Genomic DNA, 27,461 nt, shown 5'->3' with positions numbered 1-27,461 from the left:
TGCATAAAAGCTAACTACTCTTGCGATATTTTGTCTAGTAGATGAGGAAGAGAACCCTACGATTGCCAAGTCCACCCACTTTTTTACATGCGCATGAAAATAATTACCCGGCCGGGTCTCTGGTTTTCACTCCCATATTCCAGCCACTCCAAAAAACACCTCCCTTATGCAGAGTCTTTCCTCGCAAACAACTTATCTTTACCTCCATCATACATCTTTTGCTGTCGTACAGTAATTTCATCTCCAACTTTGAACAGTCGCGTCAACAGGGGTATCCCACCGGTGCAACCTAGCTGCATGCAGGGTAAAAACCCTTCCCTGCCATCTGGTAAGGACATGAAGTAACCCACAGTGATAATATCTTTCACTATACCTTGCATTGTACCAGGATCGCCCTTCTGATACAGCTTTGATTGATCCAGTTGAAAATTCCTCTCTTCCTCTTCAATCTCAAGAGCTTGTTGGCGGTGCATGGCCTCTCTCCGATATTGCTTCATCCTCATCTTGGCTTCCAAATTATAAGGCCGCCTCCTTACAGTGGTCTGTTGGTAGCTTGAAGAATAGTCTGTGCTCTGTAGAACAAGAGCCCAACACAAAAAAACAATCACATGGTCATGGTATGCATAGTTGGTGAGTGATTAAATACATATGTAGGAGCTCTGCAGAATGCATTTCCAGAAACCCAGAAGGAAAAAAAACTTGGCAGAGCATAAAGCATGCATTGTATTGAGAGAAAAACTCCTTGGACGATAGTCACAAGGAAACTCTGTTTCAGGGCCTAGCGGCTTGGAAACTCCATTTCCAAAGTCCTCCCATTCTTGTTTCCTTCATACCATCCCTTCAAGAAGTTCCAAAGGTTGCACACATAAAACCAAAACCCTATTTCTAAACCGTTCCATTGAAAAGAGCAAACCGTTTCCATTTTAGATGGCCTTGCCTGTCTCGTTGCCGTTTCCAGTTCCATTTTGGATGGCCTTGCCTGTCTCGTTCCCGTTTCCCGTTCCAGTGACTAAGCCTTGGAGGACACTGTCCAAAGTGTAAAAAACCTTATTCGTTTCCTAGTATGATCCAGTCAAATCACATTAAAACAACTCCACTGTCTGTGCCTAGGGAAACACTTTTTGTTCAACTAGTTTGCATATGACAGCAGTCTTCTAAGTGTTACAGACGAGCCAGTGGTAGAGAGAGACGCAGGTGCGTGCTTCCATCGTGGTGCATACCCATTGGGCGGGAGAAAAATGATTTCCCTCAGGACACACGGTACACCATGAATCGGGCAGCCCCCCTCCTCGAAGAAGCACTTTTACCGAGTCTTGTGCTGAGCCCCGCAAGCTCTCAGCCACTTGCATCACCAGTACACACGCCACCATTGGCCAACGCAAGTTTGTGCCATTACGTTGTAGCGCACTGCTTCCGTCCTTTGAGAACAAGAGTATCGGCAGAAGCCCGATTTTTTGAGCCACCCAGTTCTTCTGAACCCAGCTTTACTAGTGGAAAGAATAAGCCTAGAAACTGTCAGAAGTATCGAAGAAGATGACAACAAGAGGACAAAAAGCCTTGTCCACCTCCACAAAAAACAAAATGCTAAAACGACAATCCACATCCTTTTCAGATGAAAGATGAGGCACAAGAAAACTAGATATCAAGTGCAGCTTGTCCAGACAGCAAGTTACAGATCATCAACTCTTGCTACAGCATCCCTTTTACCATCGTCAAGGTCACTGATCAGCGGGCAGTGCATCCTGGCCCTCTGTCACTGGCATTTATCTCACATAATGCTTGCATGCAGCTGCACGATTGCTGCCACTAAAGCACAGAAAACATCGTTCCCATGCATTCAATTATGTTTTGCCAACTCAGCCCACGGAAAGTTGCTGGCTGCTTGCCAAGTCAGTGCATGGAAATTTCCCAATCATTGCGAATGATTGTAAGCCCTGTCAGCAGCCGGAATTAATCATCAGGTCAGCCCTAATTACAATCATCGTGTCTGATTGTAACCTGTCAAATGTGTAATCTGTAGTTTTGGCATCTCAAGTGAACTGCCCAATGTGATCCCATTATTTAGTTTGGCTTTTAGGTATTTATTTTACTTATTTGTCAAAGTCTGAGTAGGGCAATTTACTGAGGTTGCTATATAAGCAACCCCTTGCCCCCATTGTATTACATCAATTCATTGCCAAGGTTGGTTGGTTCAGAGTCTCTCTCTCTCTCTCTCTCTCTCTCTCTCTCTCTCTCTCTCTCTCTCTCTCTCTCTCTCTCTCTCCCCCCCACTTGTGTACGCTTCCACATCGTCGATTTTGACATGGTATCAGAGCTTCAAGTGCAGTGACCACAAGGCACGTGGGAGAAAGTGGCGAGTTGGATGAAATCGCCGTGGAGGAGAGGAATTGGAAAAGAGCGTTTTCATTGGCGAGAAGAAACCCTCTATCAGTAAATTATTTGGCTACAATTTTTGAGCCTTAGAGGAGGCGGCATCCAAGGCGGCAAAAAGTGGTCAATCGGCACCTTGCAACAGAGGAGCAGCAAGGTTTAAGATGTGGTGGCGTTCCAAAACGCTGCGCAGAGGAGGTTTGCTCGGTCAAGCAACATTTCAGAACGTTGCAGATCCGAGAGGCATTACGGCCTGCTTGAGCGCGATGACTGCTAGTAGAGAGCGTACGACCTTATAGGTGTTAGAACTCGGTTAGCTGCCTCGGTACGCACCAGGAACGACCATAGTTATTATGAATGTGACTCGATGCAAATGGACGAGTTCCCTAGAGGACAAAGACAAAGGCACGCTTGACAAGCATGGCAGTACCAGAACTCAGTTAGTTGTCTCGGTACCCACCAGGAATGACCACGATTATTTTTTTTGTTTTTGTTTTAGGAGTTGGGTAGGGCACTCCCGGCCGCTCTCCTCATACAACGGAAAAGTATACAAGAGGAACGACTAGGACTATGCACCCAGAATCCTAAGGCAGACGCTTTTGTCACTAGTTTCCTCTGAACTACGAGAGGCCAGAGTTATCTACACTCTTAGGGCCATGACCATTCCCTTGAGAGACCCAATTCGCTAACTTGATATGGGCGTGACAACGACCAAGTACCTCTTGTTCAAAGGCCCAAGTACTGCGGGACTTGCTTCGGTCTTCCCTTTGGAGTTGCCTCCTCCAAGTAACTTATCGCTCACCTCACTAAACTGCCTTTGTAACCCGACGGTTTTCCCCTAGGAAATGCCATACCCGCTTGGAAGGGTGTCAGCTCATAGTGGCGTCCGCTAAGGTTGGTGGTGTCTCCCTTGTGCACCTCCCAACCCCTTTTAGGTGAAGTTGACCCCCCTCGAGGGGGGGGGGGAGGCACTTGGGCTTTGAGAATATTTGAGAAATTTGGAGATTTGAAAGAATAAGCGTTAAAAAGCAAGAGCGTTAATATATACAATCGTATTTTTCATAAGGGGGTCCCCTAAATACTCTCCCGCGGGGGCTGGGAGAGAGACCACTTGCTTCCCATCCCCGCGTGGTGCAAGGGTGGGCGCCAATTATTTCCCCTCATCCCCTTGGATGGCCTGCAGAGAGGAGGTTTACACAAGAGCGTTAATATATACAATCGTGTTTTTCATAAGGGGGTCCCCTAAATACTCTCCCGCGGGGGCTGGGAGAGAGACCACTTGCTTCCCATCCCCTCGTGGTGCACGGGTGGGCGCCAATTATTTCCCCTCATCCCCTTGGATGGCCTTCAGAGAGGAGGTTTACACAACATACCCCACTTCCGCACTTCGGATAAATGGAGTTGGGATATCACCATGGAGTGAGTCCTTTTACTTTTTATGGTTCACGACACACCCCCTTTCACACTCGATTGGGGGGTACTGCTCGAGACTCATCCCTTCGCAGCTCAAGGGGAGCCGCCACTCCTTTATCCCCCCCTCATGACTCTAAGGGGGAGCGCCTATGACCCAAGTCTAGGGGGTGAGTAGCTTTTACACCCCCCCCCCCCCCCCCCCCCCCAAGCACCCCGTACGGTGGGCCCGAGATCCAAAACCCTCCCCTACGGGGCTCTTCGCCAACTTCAGGAGTGTGAGTTGCCCCACCCTCCTGAAGTCCTCAAGAGACTTACTTACCTTTAGCCCAAGCACAGAGCGTAATGCGTTCATTACCCATAGGACAAACTTCGGGTGTAATGCATTCAAAAGCCACGAGGGATGAGTTGCCTCTTCCGCTCGAAAGTTGACCACGGTTATTATGAATGTGACTCGATGCTTTGTTTGGCTCGCGAGTTTGAAGCCTAAGGCAAAAGCTGGAACTCACAAATAGACAAAGTCAAAGGCAAGCTGGACAAAGATTACGATAATAACGATTTCACAAAGGAGATCGGCATGGCACACAGATTTCTAGTCAAAGTGCAAGTGTCGCCACTAGCTTCAACTAGAGAGAGGCTTGTGAGAGGCAAAGAGGGGCAAACAGTGCTCCCGTATAATTTATTTGGACCCTTGTGTTGGAGTTCAAGTTATCGGTGTTTGGACCCGTAGGTCGAAGTTCAATGCACATGCATCTGACAGGGAACCAATCAGATATATCTAAAACACTATGGATGAGTGCACCAACCCATTGTTGTTGATCGGATTATAGAGAGGATGTGTTTCAAAGTCCATTATCTAGAAAGTACTTTCGAACGTGGTGTCTCCACAATTCACGAATGGGGATTCTTGGACGTAGTGTGGTCTACACTTCAATTTTCTAAAAGGCAGCCAATGTTCATTGAAGATGGCATTCTTCTAAGGTATTAAGTTGAGGGTAGCATAACCGACGTGTATCCGATAGACCTTATCAACTACTAGGGTGTCCATGGTAGCTTCTTCATCGACTTGGTCTCCCTATTTTATCCACTATGAGTTGTAGAGAGGGTGTTAAAGTTTTGGCATCTCAAGTGAACTGCCCAATGTAATCCCATTATTTAGTTTAGCTTTAAGGTATTTATTTTACTTATTTGTCAAAGTCTGGGTAGGGCAATTTACTGAGGTTTCTATATAAGCAAGCAACCCCTTTCACAAGATGGGCACCACATGCCCATAGAAAAGAACAACCTTCAGCACTTCAATAACAACTGAAATTGAAAGAAAGAGAGAGCACACGCGACACGGAGTGGCGGAATTTCACCTTAAAGAGTATTGGCCCCAAACCTTAGCCCCTTTCGGTATTTCTTTATATTACTTGAACTCAGTACAATGCCGACGCTCTGCACCTTCTCACTAAAGCGTGTCAGAGACTAAGCGAGACTGAGCCCCTATTTAAAGGCCCTTGGCCTTGAAAAGCAATTTACATGAAAAGCCTTCAAACTTGAAAGCAATTGGTCCAAAAGCAAATGCCCACAAGCTGCCAACGCAAAAGCAGAATTTCGTACAGCTCAACCACGTCAACAATCAACGTAAAACGTGAAAATCCGTACAACTCTGCCATGTCAGCATGCCAACGTACAATCTGGAAATCCGTACAAGCTGCCAACGTGAATTTCGAGAATCCGTACAGTTCTTACACATCAGAAGTCAACGAAAAATCTGGAATTCCGTACAGTTGCCATGTCATCAATCCAACGCAAATTACGGAGATCCATACAATCTCCCACGTCAGCAAGCCAGCCGTGAATAGCATAATTCTGTACATCTGCTGCTTCTGCTTCTTCACTTAGGGTTTAGGCTCCTCGATTGAGATCTGTAAGTCGGCTCCGTTCTTCAGTGGCTCGACATGTCAGCAGTTTGTGGCAAAGAAAGTAATCGTCCGTGACTACAGCATATCTGCAAAACAACTCAAGTTAGCTCAAAAATTTTCAAGGGTCATTCGGAGGGACAATCAGTTTGCTCTTTTTTTTTTTTTTGAGGAGTTGGCTTCTTCTTTCGGGCTTCTCCTTTCGTCTAGATTGGAACTCTTGATATTCCGGCGTAGTAAAATTAGTCATCACATCCAAACCGTACTGATCTTCCACAGGTGTCTTGATACACTAAAATTACATACCCAAGCATCTCGTCCAATTAGGAATTTTCAGTGGTTGGCATGTCATCACAATGCAACACAAATGCTCACATATGCATGTTACAAGACATAGAAACATAAAGTCGCCGAGGAATAATCCCCCCCTCCCCCCCCCCAAAAATAACCATCCAAGTCCGAGCCATGAGCTGTTCAACAACTCCCTCATCACTCCTCCCACAAATAACCTAAAAAGGTCCGAGCCATGAGATATATATTATAGAGGTCTTTTACAACCAAATGCCCCCCAGACCACAACTTGCGACGTTTGGAAGTGTTGAGAGTAACCACTGCTCAGACTTCTTAATACTCCTCCCGCATAACCATCAAGGTCCGGGCAATGAGTAAAAAACAACACTTTTCAATATTCAATACTCCCCCCGCAAATAACCACAAGGGTTCGGGCCATGAGTATAAACAAGCATTCTCGAACATCATTTCTCACTACTCCACCAGGGAGTAAATCACCAAGCACTGAAACTAGTATTAAAACCATAGTCAAACAATTCAAATGGGCACCAAGATAGGTTTAAAACAAATACCATCCATTTTTTAAAAAATCCAAACAAGATCACCAAACAAGTTTCAAACAAAACTCAAACTTAAAAAGCAATCTCGACATCAGTCGAGCTTGAAAATTCGACTAACTTTCCATCCTGAAACCTGCACCAAAAATTAGAATTAGGTTCCTTCCATAAGGTCGTAGCTGACCGCAACATGATCCACAAACTCTTGAATAATCGAAACAAGCTTCGACAAGCAATGTTACTGTCGTGGTGATGGTAGTCCCAAGACCTGGTAATCACTCTGGACCTCCAAGGTTTTTAGCTTGAGAAGAGACACCTACTGAGAGATGTCGAGAAAATTCAAGTTATAATATGCTAGGGTTTCCATGGCAAGCATTTCACGATATACCCCTCTGCCAAAAGTTGCACTCCGAAGGAAGATGTCAGAAATCATATAACTTCGGGCAAAAAATTTCTTGAAAGCTTGCCCAATCCTTGGAGTGTGTGGCTTGGCAATTATAGACTTCCACCATTGCATGGTATAGCCTCTCAGAAAAATAGCAGCTCGAAACGAACCTTGAATCCTTCTCTTGCAAGTGATCTTTATGGCTTATGCCCTGTAAGACATGAGCGATGAAGACGGGAGCGCGCTCGATGTGCGATGAAGTAAGGGTGGGAGTGATTAATAAGTCCGAGATCAAGACTCGAAGTTACCTCAAGTAAAATTTCCGATAGTCTCTAGTTTGCTATGTCTGCTCTTTTGTAGGACATGTATGCTTTCAGAAAAGCACATGCTTGATGCTCTGACACCACAATCACAAGACGGGCACCATGTGCCAATAGAAAAGAACAAACTTTAGCACTTCAATAACAACTAAAATGGAAAGAGAGAGCACAGACGACACAAAGTAGCAAAATTCCACCCTAGAGAGTATTGGCCCCAAACCTTGGCGCCCCATTCGGAATTTCTTTATATTACTTGAACTCGGTACAATACCGATACTCGCGCTTTGCACCTTCTCATTGAAGCGTGCCAGAGACTGAGCCCTCTGCATTTATTTAAAGACCTTGGCCTTGAAAAGAAATTTACATGAAAAGCCTTCAAACTTCAAAGCAATTGGCCCAAAAGCAGATGCCCACAAGATGTCAGCACAAAAGTAGAATTCCGTACAGCTCTGCCACGTCAACAACCAATGTAAAACGCAAAAATCCGTATAACTCTCCCACGTCACCATATCAACGTAAAGTCCAAAAATCCGTACAGATTGTCAGTGTGAATTTCGAGAATCCGTACAATTCTGCCACGTCAACAATCAACGGAAAATCCGGAATTCCGTACAGTTGCCACGTGAACAATCCAGCGCAAATGACGAATATCTGTACAATATGCCACGTCAACAAGCCAACGTGAATTGCGAAAATCCGTACTCCTTGCCACATCTCTCTCTCTCTCTCTCTCTCTCTCTCTCTCTCTCTCTCTCTCTCTCTCTCTCTCTCTCTCTCTCTCTCTCTCTCTCTCTCTCTCTCTCGTATTCCACCCGCTTGTGTACGCTTCCGCATCGTCGACTTTGACATAATCTTCTCTACGCTGAAAGGTGTCCTCTGAAACTGCACCCTGTTGTAGGATGTACCCAACACACATCGAGGCACATGCGCAGACCCAAGAGCAGTTCAAAACCTGTGCAGCTCTGAATCTTCCTCAGCATCTGATCAACTTGGCCCGCCTCCCAACGACCTTTGACGGTCGGGAATGGACACTTGGTTAGCATAGTTATCCGGAACGGGAAATCGGAACGAGGGAACGAGAACGACAACGAGCATGAAATGTCATTCCCTGGTTGTTTTTTTCCGAGAAAAAGATCCTTCTATTAGTTAATGAAACTGCCCATAGGGCTACAACCATGTAAGGTGCAGCGGAAGTGAATGTTGAACTTTGCTCAAGATGAATGCTCCGAACTATAAGGTGCAGCGGAATGAATGTTTGCGCTTTGCTCAAGATAAGTGCTCCGAACTGTGCTCAAGGTTCCTTTTGGTCTAATGGAAGGTAGAGCCTTCCGTTCTTAATGAGAGAATGCTATGATCACAAACAAACTGAATGGACACTGTACGTGCAAGTGTATGAGACTAAGAGATGGAGAGAGAAGAGAGATGAGAGATACGACACCAGAGACGTTGTAAAACCCTCCTCTGAAGGCCCCACTCTCGTCGGCGAGAGTGGTCTACTTATGATTGCACAAACTGGTACAAACTGAATGCATGGGACTGACGCAAGTCTAGGCTATGTCGACGATGACGACAGGAATGACGAGGCCAACACTAGGACTGAAATCTGCAATCTTTTATCTGCTGTCCAAAAACGCTATGGGCTGAAATCTGCCACAGTCAAAAACGCTAAGGAAAACGCTGATTTTGCGGGTCCTTAGGGCTGAAAATCTGCATCTACTGTAGGGCTGAAAACTGCTGATCTTTGGGCTGAATCTGCTACTCTTTTAGGGCTGAATCTGCAGGTTCTTTATGGTTGAATTTGATGGTCTTTCTATTGCTGAAAATCACCAGGGCTGAAGGCTGTAAAGGCTGCGATCTGCAAACGCTGGGATCTCCAAAACGCTAGGGTGCAATTTGGAAAACGCTAAGTGTGCAGGGACTTCTGCTGGCGATGGTTGCTGATGCAAAACGCTAGGGCAAGGGGTATTGTGGGCTTGTGTCTGATGAAAAACGCCAAGGGGACAAAGGGCTGGCGATCAGGAAAAACGCTAGGGCTGAGTCTTGCTTGGAGGGAAGTACCGCCAAGGTCTTGCTTGAGAAGTTGCCTGCTGAGCTTGGCTCATGTTGCCTCTTCTGCCATTTAGTGCTAGTCTAGGTTTGCTTATATACAAACTTACTCGGTTTGCCCTACCTACTTTCCAGCAAAAGTCACTTAAAATAATAAATGAAAAATGTCAAAAATAGGTAAAATAGGCTAAATGCACTGGAAAATTTCCATGAAGGATTCTAATGGATTCTGATGGGAATGCTTATGATCATGCTGTGTGCAACCAGAGGATATGCATTTACACTAAGTGTCTGGGCATGCACGATCTACGAATAGACTCACAAAAGTGCCAGATCACTTCTAATCTAAACTGACTGGACTGACTGAACCTTGATCATGGTGTAGCTTGTCCACGGACACGTAGGGTTGGATGTGTCGCGTGACATCCCCTCCTTTTCAAAGTGAGGTACTGGTACCGAACTGTATGGCGTCGAGAGAGATCACCAATAGTATCCGGAATCCTGGAAGGGACTCTTCGCCAGCCCACTCTGATGTGTGGGTCGTACATTACTTCAACTTCATAAAGGTCTGTAACGCTTGCGCCGAAAGCAACACAAAGTCTTTTGTGGCTCCTTTGATGCTTCAACTTCGTCTAGAGTCGTGCTTCTTTCTCCTTCAAGAATCTCCATGGCTGAAAATTCTTGAAACCATTTTCAACACAAAACCATGAACGTATCTATTCCATATAAAGTGAGTGGAAAAAATCATGTCGTCCTAATAGACTATGCATGCACTGTAGATGAACAAAGAGACGGAGTGCCAAACCGTTCACCACACACACGCAAACAATGAGATCGAATCTTTTTTATTTATTTAAAGCAATCAACTGTGGCAATTCACAACGGAAATGCCCATGGTGCTCATATTGTCATGTACTCTTTCTACCAATGTGTCATGCCAAGGAAGAGACATGGAATGTGACTTCCTTGAATGCATACTTTTCAGCTTTTCATGGACAATCCGCATACATTCGTGCTCATTCATGAATAAAACGTGCTCAACGTACAATATGTCATGCCTAGGAAAAGGGATCACATAAAGACGCTGACAAAAATACAAGAAACGATCACGAATGGGACACTCGTACAATGCGTGCTGACAAATCATTCGAACACATAGTACTTCCTGGAAGGGTTCTTTGGACCTAGGCTCGAGAGCCAAGATCGATCCTTCATGATTGATCGAATCTGCGATGAGGTTAGCTTCACTAGAGAAAGTATCAACTAAACCATCATTCTTGTGAAAAATCACATCTTGATCATGCAAATAATTATGGTTCTAAGAAATCACATCTTGATCATGCAAATCATCATGCTCATCATTAACATCCAAATCATCATGCTTATCATTGGCATTCAAATCATCATCATGCAAATCATTGTCATTCGATTCATCATGCTTCTCATAATCATGCAAATCCTGTGTGTCATGCTTGGGAGAAGAAGAGACTGAGAGAGTCTCCTTTCCCCAAATCTCTTGCATCAGTGCCTGCACTTGAGAAAAGAGTCGCCAGAACTAGGTCGCTCTGTTCTTGTCTTGCTTTGGCTTCCTTTCTTTCTGCTTCTCTTTCTGCTCTTCTTTCTGCATGTCTGCGTTCCATTTCTATCATTCTTTTTGCATGTCTTGCTTCGCGTTCTAACTTCCTTTCCATAAACATCTGGTCCAACTCCTCCATAGGAGTTAGTGCAATCCTTGACGTAGATGAGAAGGGGAAGGGTCGGAAAAACCTCCTGGTGAGGAAAATTCTTCTTCGCCTCTATCATGCTCATCACCTCCAAGCGAAGTATCCATTCCGCTTCGAGTGATGACCAATTTGAAGTCGTGGGTGGTTCTTAAGTTCACGAGAAACTTGGTTCTTGGGGGTCTTGGTTCTTGAGGTTCTTGAGTTCCCGAGGTCCTTGCGGTACTTGCGGTTCTTCTTTTCGCTTGCAATCTGCGCTCACACCAAGGTTGATTTTTCCCACCCCACGTCGATTGGCCGACCGCTAAGTGTACGGTCCGCTCTCAATGAGTGAAAAGAGGCACAAGGGGAGGCTGGACAAGTCCTTTCTTGGAATTCCTGTCACTCTTCAAAAACACGATTAGGAATTGACACGCCCAAGCAAACTTGGGTTCGTGCGACCGCAACAAGCAAAAAAAATTATGTGGTTCTTCCCTTGAGTGATACAGAACACTACCAAAGCTCTGATACCAATGTAAGGTGCAGCGGAATGAATATTTGCACTTTGCTCAAGATGAGTGCTCCGAACTGTGCTCAAGGTTCCTTTTGGTCTTATGGAAGGTAGAGTTTTCCGTTCTTAATGAAAGAATGCTATGATCAAAGACAAACTAAATGGACATTGTGCGTGCAAGTGTATGAGAGTAAGAGACAGAGAGAGAAGAGAGATACGACACCAGAGACGTAAAACCCTCCTTCGAAGGCCCCACTCTCGTCGACGAGAGTGGTCTACTTATGATTGCACAAACTTGTACAAACTGAATGCATGGGACTGATGCAAGTCTAGGCTATGTCGACGATGACGACGGGAATGACGAGGCCAACAATAGGGCTGAAATCTGCAATCTTTTATCTGCTGTCCAAAAACGCTATGGGCTGAAATCTGCTACATTCCAAAACGCTAAGGAAAACGCTGACTTTGCGGGTCCTTAGGGCTGAAAATCTGCATCTACTGTAGGGCTGAAAACTGATGATCCTTGGGCTGAATCTGCTACTCTTTTAGGGCTGAATCTGCAGGTTCTTTATGGCTGAATTTGATGGTCTTTTTACTGCTGAAAATCACCAGGGCTGAAGGCTGTAAAGGCTGAGATCTGCAAACGCTGGAATCTCCAAAACGCTAGGGTGCAATCTAGAAAACGCTAAGTGTGCAGGGACTTCTGCTTGCGATGGTTGCTGATGAAAAACGCTAGGGCAAGGGGGTATTGTGGGCTTGTGTCTGATGAAAAACGCCAAGGGGACAAAGGGCTGGCGATCAGGAAAAACGCTAGGGCTGAGTCTTGCTTGGAGGGAAGTACCGCCAAGGTCTTGCTTGAGAAGTTGCCTGCTGAGCTTGGCTTCTATTGCCTCTTCTGCCATTTAGTGCTAGTCTAGGTTTGCTTATATACAAACTTACTCAATTTGCCCTACCTACTTTCCAACAAAAGTCACTTAAAAATAATAAGTGAAAAATGTCAAAAATAGGTAAAATAGGCTAAATGCAATGGAAAATTCCCCTAAAGGATTTTGATGGGGATGCTTATGATCATGCTATGTGCAACCAGAGGATATGCATCTACACTAAGTGACTGGGTATGCACGGTCTACAAATAGACTCACAAAAGTGCCAGATCACTTCTAATCTAGACTGACTGGACTGACTAAACCCTGATCATGTTGTAGCTTGTCCACGGACACATAGGGTTGGATGTGTCACGTGACACGAACTGTGCTCAAGGTTCCTTTTACTTACGGAAGGGAGAGCCTTCCGTTCCTTTAATGTGAGAGTGCAGGTGATCACAAACAAAAAGTGGATAAACACTGTGAATGAAGATGCTAAGACTGAGAGATAGGGAGAGAAGAATACGACACCAGAATGTTGTCAAACCCTCCTCCGAAGGCCCCACTCTCTATGGCGAGAGTGGTCTACTATTGATTGCACAAATCTCTACAATGCAATGGACTTGCCGACGATGTCGACGACAATGAGGACGACGACGAGACGGCCTGAAATCTGAAAACGCTAATGGCTGAAATCTGCAAATCTTGTATCTGCTGAATTCTGACTCTATGTCGGTGACGACGATGCGACAATGACGCGCTGAAAACGCAGATGCTGAAATCTGCGTTTTCCGGGCTGAAACTGCAAACGCTCGTTGATTTGATCGTGCGGCAAGGATCTGCTGCGGGGAGGTGAGATCTACGAGGTTTGCGACTTCTACTACGGTGTCTTGATACTGAAAACGCTGATGCTTCTCGGTGTTTTGTCACGAAAGATCTGCAAAACACTAGGATGCTCTGCAAATGCAAAAACAATAGGGCTGATTTCTGACCTGCTGCAAGACCGCTAGGGGATCTGCTGAGTCTGTTGTCGCCAGGTTGGTCTTCAATTGCGAAGCGCTGGGCTGATCTACAATGGCATGAAAACGCTGGTTCTTGGTGATGGTTGAAAACACTAGATTGACTGCCAGGGGTCCTGCGTTGTTGGACACAGGTCCGTGCTGCCTCGTTTGCCAGAAAGTGCTAGCGCTAGGGTTTCTTATATACTGACTTGCTAAATTACCCTACCCAGTTTCCCATTAAAAGTCACTTAAAAATAATAAGTGAAAAATGGCTAAAATAGGGAAAATAGGTCTATTGTACTGTAAAAATGCTCCTGATGGTAATCTGATGGTCATGTTGTGTGCAACCAGAGGATATGCATCTACCCTAAGTGTCTGGACATGCATAGTCTGCGAACAGACTCACAAAAGTGCCAGAACACTTCCTAATCTAACTGAACTGAGCCCATGGCATGAAGTATATACTCAGATGAATCTAAGATAAGCCCAGATTCACCCTTGAAGGAAAGTGCAAGGTATAGACCTATGGTAGTCACCCACAAGACAATATAACCATCAACTCCATCATGCATAGTATTGACTAAATACCACGACATCCCCACTAACGTCGTCAGTGTCCAACAGTGGGTGTAGAACTAGGTGCTAACATATGCTCCCTAGCACAACACACACCACACGCACACACACATGAGCATACATCAACACAAAGTTCAACGTACTGAGTTTCTGTCATGACTCCGAAGATAAGGGCAGACTCAGCCATAATGAAGCCTAGCACTAAAAGAAGCATGAAATCGAAAAAATTAGCACAAATGAGGTAGTTGATAGGGCATACGCACCACAAAAGATAGAAAGAATTAGCACAATATCAACTAGTCGTAACTTGGACGAAAACTTCACAATGTGAAGTCTGCATGTCCGCTATACGACTAAAAAATATACTCAAATGAATCCAGGATAAGCCCAGATTCACCCTTGAAGGAAAGTGCAAGGTATAGACCTATGGTAGTCACCCACAAGACAATATAACCATCAACTCCATCATGCATAGTATTGACTAAATACCACGACATCCCCACTAACGTCGTCAGTGCCCAATAGTGGGTGTAGAACTAGGTACTAACATATGCTCCCTAACACAACACACACCACACGCACACACACATGAGCATACATCAACACAAAGTTTAGAGTACTGAGTTTCTGTCATGACTCCGGAGATCAAGGGCAGACTGACCCATAATGAAGCCTAGCACTAAAAGAAGCATGAAATCGAAAAAATTAGCATGAAGTAGCTTGTCCTCGTACACATAGGGTTAGATGTGCACGTGACAATCCACCTCTACTAGAGGGGGCTACAGCAATCATAAGGAGGAGACTCCCAATGAAAAACAACATATATACAATGAGGCTAAATCAGGAGATGGGAGGAGGGAAAAGCCACACAGGTGGGCAATAGTGCCACCTCAGCACACCTGGACCGTGGTGAAGAAAGGCCCAGGGCGCTAGAGTCCAAGGAAAGCCTCTCTACACTCTCGCATGCGATCGGAGCTGCCTAGCCAAAGATCTCGAACAGTCTCTGTTCGTGGTACAGGGCGAGCTTGAAGATACAAAAGCAGCAGACTCGCTAGATGAACCAGTGTCAAGCCGCACATGAGCTCCTCTCTCTCTCTCTCTCTCTCTCTCTCTCTCTCTCTCTCTCTCTCTCTCTCTCTCTCTCTCTCTCTCTCTCTCTCTCTCTCTGTGCACCACTTATGTGGAGAAAGCTCTGTAGCAAGCAGGAGTGTAGGTCGACCCCCCTGCATCACTATCGTCGTGTTGGTGGAGGCTCGTGAGAGTGGACCAAGCAACTACCCACCAAGTGTATTGCCGTGCCGTCGAAAGAGCTGGCATCAGCCGATGGACACGAAGCCAGACCTACTGTGCCAAAGGACAATCCCAAAGACAATGGCGCTAAGTTTCCACAGGATGGTCACAAGTTGCGCATGCTACCGAGAGACCACTATGTACGAGCCAGCTCCCAACTGCTGTAGCTCGATATGCAACCAACCATTGGAACAAATCGACTCGCCGCGGCTGTCTGGAGTTCCACAACCTCTCCCAAAAAGCGGCCAAGAGCTCGGTTGTGAGACGCTCCTCCTGCCAATGAGGTGCTGTAGCAGGACGAGCCTCTCCCTGTGTTGCCAGTATGTGACGTCCCAGTCGATCAGTGTACTGAAAGAAAGGGACACCTGGATGGTCGACTAAGGAGAAAGGGTCCCTCCAAAACCACTCTCCAGATCACACTGCACTCGTGTCAGTGGAAAGCACTCACAAGCCCACAATCTCCAGTGGCCAGTCTCAAGAGTTGCACGGACAGGATCTATGACGCAAGTCCTCCCACAGATACCCACATCTCGGATCTTCTGAAAAGAGCACTCTACCACCTGTGGGGCCTCTACTGAAACTAGATGTAAGCGACCCTCACCCTGTACCTCGAAGAACAGGGAGGGTACAGTCTCTGAGCAACCCCGAACTGCGATGAGAACCCTCCAGATTGCGTGAAGACCCCCATCCATCAAGGCGCTGCTGATTCGAGAGGTGTGAGCCACTCAGCTGATACTGCCTCTGTGATGTCCTGACACATGCTCTACTGTCACCAGCGTGTGACTACTATCTATCCTTTTTGTTGATTTCTTTCTTATTATCTATTTACTTTCACTTTTTGGAAACACCCCTCGGGAAATCTAACTGCCCTGCATTGCATAGCTAGTGTGGAACTGTCCAGAGGGAGTCCAGGCCTGAGGGCAACAGAGCACTAAGGTTGGACAAGGACTATGGTTAGCCAAGTGGGGTCATTGACTAGCCAAAGTGGAATCCTTTGCTACAGAGGCTACATTTCAGTTCTGGATGTGGCCGCAGTGTACAAAGAGGGTCGGATGACCTAGAAAGATACAATGGCAGCATCTCCTAAAATTTAGGGAACTGCTATTTTGGGACCTGAAAATGTGTTGACGTCATTACCTCCGGAATGACAAAGGGAACATTTTCTTACTCTGCCGTGAAGTCAACTGGGCAACCGGTTGGGATATTTTTAGGCGGCAACCCCGAAACGGGAAAATGCTTGTAAAAGTGCCAAGTGGCACCTTCTGGTGCACTTGCCTTATGCAACAAGAAGTGGCGCTGAATTTGAAGAGGAGAGAGCCTCATTTTCAGATTTTGTCACAGGTTAAGAGCTATGGAGTGCTTGCTTTCCCTCTTATGCACAGTGCGGTGCCAGGAGTGATGCCCTGCACGCTACGCACTGCCCTCTCTCTCCCCTTTGGCAGTATGTTATGCCCCTCTAGTGGGCTCTTCATTTGACCAATGTACAGTTGTGTGGGTTCATGCGCGATTGCCGAGGCAAGAGCCTCTTGCACAGGTACTGGATTAGCTAGCGGCTAATCCCCCCGCAGGTACAGGTGAATTCGGAGAGGTTTCACGCCAGAAATCTCGTCCGATTCAAAGGGCAAGTAGCCCTACAGGTGCGGGAGCTCGAGGACTTGCTAGGGATGCGACCGGCACGCGAAACGGAGCCCGAAACAGTGAATTACAGCCTGCTGTGTATTTTTGCAGGTTTAGGGTTTTGGCCCTAAACGGACCCTAATACCCCCAGGAGGTTCGGGGATGCAAGGGGACCGCTGTACAGGCGATCTGGCGTATTTTCAGGGCTGAAAACAGAGAATTCAGCGTGCTGCAGATTCTCGCCAGGTTTTGCAAAGTGCCCGTATGCGTCGGGAAAGTCAGTCAATGCGTGGGAATACTGACCGTGAAGGGTTCTAGTACAGTTATGCTGCCGAAATCGGGCTGGAACAGTGGAAATTCAGCCGAGTTTGTGCGGGGCAGCTTGTAGGAACCACAGCGTTTATTCCCTCTTTTGAACAATAAAGAAATACCGAAAGGGGCGCCTAAGTTAGGGGCCAATCTGGTGTCTGTCTACTCATACAGGTGCAATCTAGCAGCCTGTATCCCTCTCCCCTTTGTTGTGTCTTGAAAGTACAGGTAAAATAGACGACTAATAATGGGTGAAAGCTAAATCAAGGTTTAAAGTAAAGTCTACCGCCCTTTTTTGAAAGTACAGGCCGGTTTCATCTACACCCCTCTCATGCCTTGTAGCTGGATGCTCTGAAGCTCCTCTGGTAAGCTTGAAAAATGTAGCCAATCACCTAATGTGCGTGCTGGACCCTCTGCCATGGGACCCCAAGAAACATGAGGCCTACTACCAACCAAGTGGCCTCTTTGAGTGCTAACCATGGGGTTCCAAACAAGGGACTGTCTCAGGCGATCCTCCGTGCAAGTAGGCGATCCTCCGTGCAGCTAAACGGTCCTCCAGTCTCTTGCTCAGGCCAACTCTTCGCATCTCTTTGAAAATCCATATGGTCGAAGGTCGCCAAGGACCTCCAACCTGAGGTTCTCTAGCACTGAGCCGCTGAAGCAAAAACACCTTCCAGGACTCCTCCCCTAGAAGTAGTCCTCTAACGACATACTTCCCAAGAAGAACTCTACTCTGTTGTGTTGGGTCTATGATCCCCAACCCTCCCTGAGAACAAGGAAGAATGATGACCTACCAAGCCACTATGGCCCGGGCTATCTGAGTGTCACGCCTTGATCAAAGGAAGTCCCTGATCAGCCTCTCTACTTGGTTGATGCAAGAGCTCGAGAAGATCCAACAAGAAGTGATGTACCACATAGTAGCCAACAACACTTGGTTGGCCACTACAACTCTGTCTGCCAGAGAAAGTCATGCAGAACTCCAATGTAACAACTTCCTCATGACGGACAGGAGGAGGAGAGCAATCTACTGCTCAGGAGACAAGTCCAAGTCAGCTTGACAACTCCCAACATTGAATTGCACTCCTTGGGAGAATCCATATGAAGCCCTCACCAGGCAGCCAATCAGGCGTAGGAGCACTACCAACCGAGAGAGCCACTGTCTTTCTCCAGTTGATCAGTGGGCCTGATGCACAACAAAAGGTCTCAAGAGCCTGCTCACACCTGTGAAGGTTGGCCTCCTGGCCCTCCAAGTACAACGCTGTGTCGTCTACAAACTCAACATCCAGTAGCTCATCTTCCCGAATAGGGGGCGCTAAGCCACGTAGACCAACCTCAATGAAACCAAAAACATGCTCATCGTCTCAACATAGAACAGGAAAAGGAAGGGGGCAAGAGGGCAAACCTGTCTCACCGAACGTGGTAGCATGAAACGATCTCCTCTACCACCTGACAAAAGTACCTGATTGTGTGTCCGTCTGTAAAGGGCTGACACACCTCTGATCCATGCATCTGAGAAGCCCATCTTGCGTAGAGTACCCTCCAAAAAGCCCCAATCAACTCTATCGTAGGCCTTGTCAAAATTGAGAAGAAGAGAGTGTGAAGATATTGTCAAGGATACTACGCTCCTTGACAAAACCTATCTGTGTCCCATATATGATGCTCTCTAGAAGTGGCTGAATCCTCAAACTCAGAGCCTTGGCGAAAATTTTGTAGGCTGAGTTGAGGATGGTGATGGGTTGCCACTGTCGAATCTCATCCAAGGAGCCACCCTCCTTGGGAATGAGGTAAATCACTCTCTTACTCATGCTGTCATGCGTCTATCCTGTGTGTAGGGTGTACTGAAAAGTGCTACAGAGATCTGAGCCAAGCAAGTCCCATACTCTAAGAAAAAGCTGGGAGTCAAACCATCCTCACCTGGACAGCTACCACGGGGAAGTGCTCTGAGGGCAGTGTGGAGCTCCTCTACCTGAAGAGGCAGCTCAAGCCTCTAGCGCATCTCCTCAGTCACAAGACAAGGGATTTGTGCCCGCACCTGCTCTCTGCACGCATCCTGACGCTCTGACTGGGGCTTTGCTAACAGCAGGTCACGGTAGAAATTGGTGGCAACTGCACGCATGCCTTCAGGCTCTAAAACAACTGGCCCGTCAGGCCTTCTCAACTGGTTGACCCTTGCATGCGCATGTCGGGACCCCACAATCTCAAAGAAAGCCCCTGTCACTCTGTTAGCCACCTGAGTCCACTGAAATGCCTCTCGATGAAAAGCAAACTCTTGGCGACTCTCCTCTATGCTAGCAAGCTCCTTGCGAGCCTACTGCAATTGCTCCTCCAACCAAGGCTTGTCTAGATGATGCTCTTGCATCCTCTACAAGGAAGCAACGCCCCGTCAAAGACACTGCTTCTCCTCTCTCGCTACACCCAAGCGAGCCGTAGACTCCTGAAGAAGCTGAGCAAGTCCAGAGGCCACTCTATCAGTAGGAGAGTCCTGCAAGTCTAAGCCCTACCACTTGCTCTCTAAGCGCAGAGTCCAACAAGACCCTCTCAAGGATGCGAAGCATCGTGCTCCCCCTCCTCTGTCTATCTGTCACTGTGAAGATCACTGGTGCATGGTTCGAAAAAGAGGTCCCAACCAGAATGCAAATTGACCCACCCAAGTCACATAAAAGGTCACTAGTGTAGAAGCAATCTATCCGAGATAGATTCACTCCTCCCATTCTACGGTCCCAACAAGAGAAGGCCAGGCTGTCTGGAGGCCTCACAAAGCTAGAATGCTGCCACACATCTGAGACCCGCCGAGTCATACATAACCTCTCCTAAGCTGCCAACTCAACTCCATGCAAAGAAGTATGGCTACCTCCAATCTTGTCAGAGGGGTCCACCAACATGTTGAAGTCACCCCTAATGCACCATTGCTCTGCCTGCGACAGAGACTACAACATGGGACCAAAACTTTGCATGTGCACTCGCCACATTGGGCGCGTAGATATACAGGAAGCCCATAAGGCAACCCTGAACCTGCATAGTAATCCACTAAGCCCTGCCTAGCACAATAATCCCTCTGCCCACAATGGCCTGCTGCAAAGAATCCACAATAGTCATACATAACCCACCCTGGATGCCTTCGGGTCCAAATACAAAGGACCAAAACGTCTCATAGCAACCACGCAAAATCTGACCACATTGTGTAATGCGCCTCTCACAAAGATGATGCTCCTGTAGCATAAGAATGTCAATCTCACCGCCCACAAGGCATCTCTGAAGCTCCCGACGCAACTGACCCGCTGACACTGAAACTGGTGGCCTCCTAATCCCTACACATTCCATGAGATGATCCTCATGGAGTCAATGGGAGAAAACAGCCACTGCCACAACAGCCAACCTCGCTATCTTTGAGGCCTGTTTGGATGGGGAGTAATCCGCATCCGAACGACCTCTAGACATAACACGGAGGGCTCTGAGTGTCAGCAAAAAAATGCACCACAATGTGTTTGCAACCCACTATATCCGGAGACGTCAAACTGAACCTGGCCAGAGGCCAAAGTGTTTGCACCACGTCTGTCACCCCTAAGTCCCCTGTGTGGTGTGAGAACTCAATAGCATGACATTGGAGCCATTCAAGAACTGTGTGTTGGGTCCACTCAATGAGATCCTATCGCATAATGGAAGGAGAAACCCACCACTATGTCCAGAGCCTCAATGTCTCTAACTGCAAGTAAGAGGACATGGACTCGAAAGCAAGCCTCCTCCAAGTCAGGAGAAGAGTCACCCAGGAACCGAGAGAAAATGTAGTCGAAGAAGTCCTAGCGTCTGCGAATGTCAAAGCTAGTAAACCTCTAGGAATAACTGCAAAAGGAGAAGTCTTTACCAAAAAAGACGGCCTCAAGTGGGGTTGTCCCTCTCGAGCCACACGACTCGTGGCGAAAGTACTACCAAGAGATCGCCTGGTAGAAAGGTCGAGAGATGAGGCTGTGGACCCCACCAGGGAGAGAGGAGGGACGGGAGGCGAGGGTGGTGGGGGAGAGGGAGGAGGCGGAGCGCCAACATCTAAGAGAAGGGGGTGGAGCAGGAGGAACTGAAGTGGACGGGGCCTCCTCATGCGGATCGTGCTGCAGAGGTCAAAACGATTCCCTATCGGAAACCAGTGCTGCTGAGCTACAAAAGGTCGGCCACCAGGGGGAGCTGTGGGGCACGCTCACCCCTGTCAGTGACGGCCAAGCTCTTGCCGCCAACCGTCAGCTATCTAATCGCTGGTCTCAGTCGAGGTACCAGCCTGTGCATCCTGTGTGCCTGGCTGTTGGGCTTTGCTCAGCCTTGGGAGGTTGCGCATGCGTTGTGGGTCGACTCTCAAGGTCTCCTTCGAGGACAAGCCTTTGCCAAATGACCAATCTGCTTGCAAATGAAACACTGATTCGAGAGACCTGAATACTCAACGCTCTGACGAAACCAACCCCCATTCACCCAAGGTAGTAGGATGACCTTCGGGAGAGTGGGGGTGTTCCGAACCAAAACACGTACTGAAGGATGTCGGCCGCCTTTGCAGCTACAGAGGCTGTCGTGCGAGGTGTCTCCAAGACAATCCCAATCTCCGAGCCTATCCTGGACAAGAGTGGCAAGTACTCCCTCCTCAAACCAGGAAAGCAGACATAGATGGGAAGGTCTGCCTTCTCTACCAGAACATCTGTAGCTAGATCAAAACCATGCCTCCACTGTCAAAAGTCTGCTCGAACTGCTCGGATGGCCAAGGGGCTCATCGCGATGACCTTGGACGCCATCTCGAAAGTCTCGAACTCTATCTGATAGTAGCCGCATCCGAGGAATTGAACAACCAAGATCTTGCTCACCTCTGCGAGAAGGCAGGCCTGGAGAAGATCACGCAGCTCTACTTTGTTGGGTCTGGCATCCGAGGAATTGAACAACCAAGATCTTGCCCACCTCTACGAGAAGGCGGGCCTGGAGAAGATCACGCAGCTCTACTTTGTTGGGTCTGGTGCCTAGAATCTTGCAGATGACGGAAGTCGCCTGAAGACGTTCCACCTATGCAGCTAGGCTCGCTTGCTCTGTCGGTGTGAGAGCAAGTCAAATGGTGGGCTCAGCGGGGTCGGGCGAGGGAACTTCATTAGAGTCCCTCTAGGGCAAAGCTTGAGCCTCCATCTGTGTCTGCTGCTGCGGCTGAAGAAGGGAGGGAGACGATGTTGTGGCATGTACCCGAAGACGAAGAGGAACCCTCAACCTACAGGAACCTTGGAGGGGTATGGGGGGCAACCAAGACGGCCCTAGCGAGGCAAAGTGAGTGTGCAAGTGTATGGGAGTGTGCGCGTAGGGAAAGGGAATACGCAAAATTTTTTGGTTTTTTAGAGGGGCTCGGTGATGGCGAGCTGCATCAACAGCAGCGTGCATCGGAAATGCAGGCGAAAAGGAGCAGAGGCGGGCAGCGCAAAGGGAGAGAGAGACGAGAGGCAAGAGGGAAGGGCAAGGCAACGCAAGGGGGTGGAAAGAACAATGCGCAGGGACAAAGACGCAAAGGCTACACGGTAGCGAGCTGTGAAGGGGTGAGGAAAGGGCAACGCGCACAAGCAAGGGGGGGGGGGGAGGGCGTAGGCAGGCGAGGGGGATGTGCAACAACAGCGAGCGTCCTGATGAGTTTATCAGATGTCATTCCCTGTTACGGATACTCACGTTTGAAACACAGAACAGGGATTCGAAACGGAAAGTTAGAATGGGAACGAGGATCGGAGACTTGAAAATGGGCATTCCTTGTAACCATGACTTGGTGTCCAATCCCTCATAATACCTTCTCCCCAATGGCTCTCGGCATCCGCCGATCGCCAAGGAGTCGCAGATATTATGAGGAATGGACACCTAGCTAGTACATAGTGGCCTTTCGACAGCACACGCAAGTGGTTACCATCCTTTAGAGAATCAACGTCACTGTCTGTGGGACTACCCTATGGCACAGAAGGTTTTGGCTTCGGATCCTCCGCCTGATACCAGCTCTATCCAAAGCGCGAGAGTACACTTGGGGGACGGCTACTTGGTCCACCCTCACGGGCCTTGCACTACGGTTTGAGCTATCCTCCACCAGCAGGCTGCAGGATGATAGTGGTACAGGGTGGTCGACCTACACTCCAGCTTGCTTGCTACAGAGCTCACCGCACAAGAGTGGTGCAGTGAGAGAGGTATGCTTGGAGCTTGTCTGTGGCTTGACACTCTAGTTCATTTGGCGAGCTCGTTGCTTCCACATCTTCGAGGCTTGCCTTGAGCCACCAACTGAAATTAATCAAGATTTTTGGCCGGAGACGAGGTGGAGCTCGATCCATACTCTCAGGGGACAATTCGAGAGACTTCAGGGCAGCTCCGACCGCCATGGTCCGAGGTGAGCCCAGATGGCACTACCATCCACATGTGGCTTCTCCCTCCTCTCGTCTCTTGATTTAGCCCTCATTGTACATATCCTGTTTTTTCATTGGGAAAGTCTCTTCTTATGGCTGATGTAGCCCTCCTGTAAAGGTGGTTGTAGCCCTATGGACAATTTTATTAACTAATAGATCTTTTTTAGGGGAAAAAAAGTGTCCATTCCCTACCCCGTCAAGGTCGAGAGTTGGAGGGCTGCCAATTATAGCCCTTCATTTACACAACATTATATCCCATAATCTCACCGTGCAATCATTCAATTGCTAACAGGTCAAGGTCTGAATGTGTCAAAGCTAGTGTCCACTTCAAAAGCTGACAGCTCAGCACATGGAATTTCTTGCAAGAGCAAGAGTTGCATCCGGCACATCAGCATAAGGCATTACAACAGCATGGATACGTAAGCAGAGGAAAAATCTGCGTACCATCCGACACGTAAGCAGTGAAAAAATATGTGTAAATATGTATGCTCCCAAGGATTCTTGTGCACACCTGTAGGTCCTCTTTATCTGCGGCACATAACAACTTCTTGTCTGCTTTCCCACTATGAGCCTGGGCGTTGCAACGAGTAGCCCCATGATGTCCTGCTATCTCTCCTCCTCGCGACTGTCACCACTATCGAGTGTGAGAACCCATTGTCCTCTCTCTCCACTTAGTGTTGAGTGCCACATGACAACATACTATTGGTCTGCCTCCTCGTGACCCTTGACGGCCGCGAATGGTACCTTGGTCCCTTAGGGATATTCCCTGTAGTGCAGCTCACACATGACTCCCGGCCTCTGCCGGTCACCCCGTGATCTTTGCATTACATAGAAAGGTCCTGAGGGACCAACCTAGCTGAATTATTGTGCGGCAGGGAGCTGAGTTTCAAAAACACTCGGAAGCTAGGCCACAATAAAGACTAGCACAAGAAGGCAAGATTTCTCAACTAACTAACCAAAAAAAGGGGGGGGGGAAAAAAAGAAAATAGAATCGAACTGTAAATACTGGAAAAAAGACTAAAAATGAAACAAATGAAAGCAAAACCACGACACCAAAAATACAAATCACTAAGACCTCTAGAATTGAACTCCATAATTACACGTAGAAAATGTCTACTTCATGAAAACAAAAGAGACATTAGGAAAATGTAAGAGTCAACAACAAGATAAAAACGTAGAGTCAATAAAAAACACAGTTACATTCTTGAGTCTTTTAGGTTCCCACTACTTACCTCCACCGGAAAAGTATGGAAAAGTATTTACTAAAATTAAATAAAAACCTTCACCATTGACTTGACAAGTTCCTCTCTTAAAACTTTCCTTCCAGCAGCTGATGACAATTCAAAAAATTTGCAGCTCGACCAAAGGTAGCGTGGTTCAATGGCGAGGTGCGTGTTCAGTTGTACCAGAGAAAAAATTACAGTATCAATTCACAAAAGCTTGTCATTCTTTGAGCCTGGGTTCATTATGCCAGATTTCTATAATACGAAAGCATACAACAAACAACTCCCAAGACACTTTCAGTAGCCTATAAGCTTGCTTGGTCACATAACCATAAAGCAAATACATAATATATTGTTGAAGAGGCCAGTACAAATATGGAAGTTTTGGAAGTGGTAAAACATCTCTGATCACAATATCCAAATTTCATCCAATTTGAGAGAAGCAAAAAGTAGGAATGGCCCAGAAAAAAAATACCTTCACAACTGGTTCCACGCCGAAATGCTCATAAGAGAATGGAAAGCACGTGAAAAAAAATACTGCAAAGAAGGAAGTCGTACCGCATAGGAGGGAGGAGGGGGAGGAGGGGGAGGAGGCGGAGTAGGTGTCTGAGGTTGAGCTGAAGCTTGATTGTTAGAAGGAGGGTTAGCATTGGCAGCAGAGCAGAAAGCGCACCCTCTTCCAAACAAGTGATCAGAAAGAGGAGCTTTGATACTCCTTCGTGATGCAGAGAGCAACGCCACCTTAAATCGGTCCGTTCTGACCGCCCGTGCCATGAACTGCATGTTGGCTGCCCTGACTGTGTCGAGCTCGAATCAAACGAGAATAGCCCCAAATGTATATCAAGAACCCTAGCTTAGGTAGATAAGAGGAATCTCTAAGTTGGGACCTTACAATTAGTCTTTATTGGCATGCCTCGGCACTAAAGGGCACGGGCAATTTGATAAAGCCGAAGCGGTGGGATCTACAGTGGCAAAACTAGGACACAGAGATCGGGAGGTGCACAGTCATAAGATGGCCAAAGTAAACTAGGACGCGTAAAAGCGTCGTGGGCGTAGCGGTTAGTGCATTGGGCTCTCACGACGGTGGCGAGGGTTTGAGTTCAGGTGCGTGGGCGCCTATTTTTTTCACCTTCCATTCGCCTCGAGATTCCCACTTCCGACCCCCACTGCAGATCCCATCTCTCCCATCCGTGCCCTTTAGTGCTGAGGCTAGGCATGGGCTATGGGGAGGAATTTTGTGCCCACAATCATAAGGGTTGGTCCACTTAAAAATTGCCTTGTGAGAGCATTGTGTTTTTATGGAGGGCATGCAACGATTTGCCTACTTTAGGGTCTCTGATTTCGACAGTGTCTAGTCTGCAAGTGTACTCTCTCTCTCTCTCTCTCTCTCTCTCTCTCTCTCTCTCTCTCTCTCTCTCTCTCTCTCTCTCTCTCTCTCTCTCTCTCTCTCTCTCTCTCTCGTATGATTACACTCACTCGCTCACTACAGCATGGCCATTGTGTACATGTGCACTTCAATTGGTTTCTCTACATGTACATTTACTACATGCATTCATGAGTATTTTGGTTTCATTAGAGTTGAATCATGAGTAAGGTTTTTATGAAATCTGAAGCAATCCAATTGTTTTTATGCTTCAACTATGTTATGGCTCAACATGATTTGCCTGCTTGAATACACGATGGTCCACTTTACCCCGCCCTCGTGCATATTGAAGAGTTGCTTGCAGGCCAGGAGAGGTTTGTGAATGGAGTAGTATTGATCATGGAGTGTTTAAATGCACAAGGAGTAGGGGGTTAAGGGGGGGATAGGATGGCAAGAAAATAAGGGCTTGACATTTTGATGATGCTATCAAGATGCAGTTCTACGAGAGCCAAGTGGAAGTTCTCCATAGTGGACACGAGGAGAGGAGTAAATGCTTTGACAAAGTCCATAGTGCTAGCAAGAATCTCATTGCAGATAGCCACACACAGAATCATAGAGAGAACTTCATAGATAATTTTTGTATTGAGCTTTATGGCCATGGCATCGCTTTTGTGGCCTCAACAATGTTTCAAACTCATGGAGGTACTATCGTATGTTTTTTGACACAAGGACATTCTTTTTCCATGTATTGTGTGTGTATAACTGTAATGGAAATGAGAATGTATTTATTTATTGCAACTGACAAGTGGCAAAAGCATAAGCGGTCAATGGACTATGCAAAAGGATAGCACATTTATGAATATTTTATTATTAAAGTGCTCTTTATGAGCTATGGTCACTGTACATCTGGGCGGACTGTCTATATTCATTTTGAGCATTCAAGAAATCTGTAAATAAATACGTGCAAGAGGAAAATGCTCACTCTTGCACAAGGGGAGATTGCACCCAGTGTCTATGTTCATCTTCTCTCCTCTCCTCTCCCCTCTCTCATTGTGCCGATGTAGCACTCCACTCTAGGAGGTGCACTTGCACGTTCTCTTCCCCTCTCCCTCTCACTCCCTGCCTCTCTCATATTGGTCTTGCTGTTGATTCTGTGTGTGCACGGTCGTTCATGTATGTGGATATGTTGATTCTATCGTTGGATGCATGCTATTTGTGTATTTTGCAGGCCCTCTCCGTTTTCGCCTGTTGCAGTGGTATCAAAGCCATAGGCTACGTTTCGATGACTACTAACCTTTGATATGTTGATCAAGCCTAAGTGATTTTTCTCTCTTTCCCT

The 27,461-nt window shown here is 47.1% G+C and overlaps 1 protein-coding gene across 1 annotated transcript; it reads right to left on the bottom strand.

Moving 5' to 3' along the window:
• LOC147449874 (uncharacterized) lies at nucleotides 1-25,604 on the bottom strand. The gene is made up of 2 exons (XM_086522235.1): nucleotides 25,318-25,604; nucleotides 1-572 (listed from the first exon to the last, which is right to left on the bottom strand). Exons 1-2 carry the CDS (start codon nucleotides 25,540-25,542, stop codon nucleotides 165-167), a joined length of 633 nt encoding a protein of 210 aa, XP_086378361.1. The 5' UTR covers nucleotides 25,543-25,604; the 3' UTR covers nucleotides 1-164.
• Nucleotides 25,605-27,461: the final 1,857 nt, after the last annotated feature.

Source organism: Adiantum capillus-veneris, chromosome 10 (genome assembly GCF_014529385.1).
Source record: "Adiantum capillus-veneris isolate H3 chromosome 10, ASM1452938v2, whole genome shotgun sequence".
Lineage (NCBI taxonomy): Eukaryota > Viridiplantae > Streptophyta > Polypodiopsida > Polypodiales > Pteridaceae > Adiantum > Adiantum capillus-veneris.
Note: the sequence above shows the minus strand (reverse complement) of the source record. Positions and strands in the feature narration are given on the sequence as shown.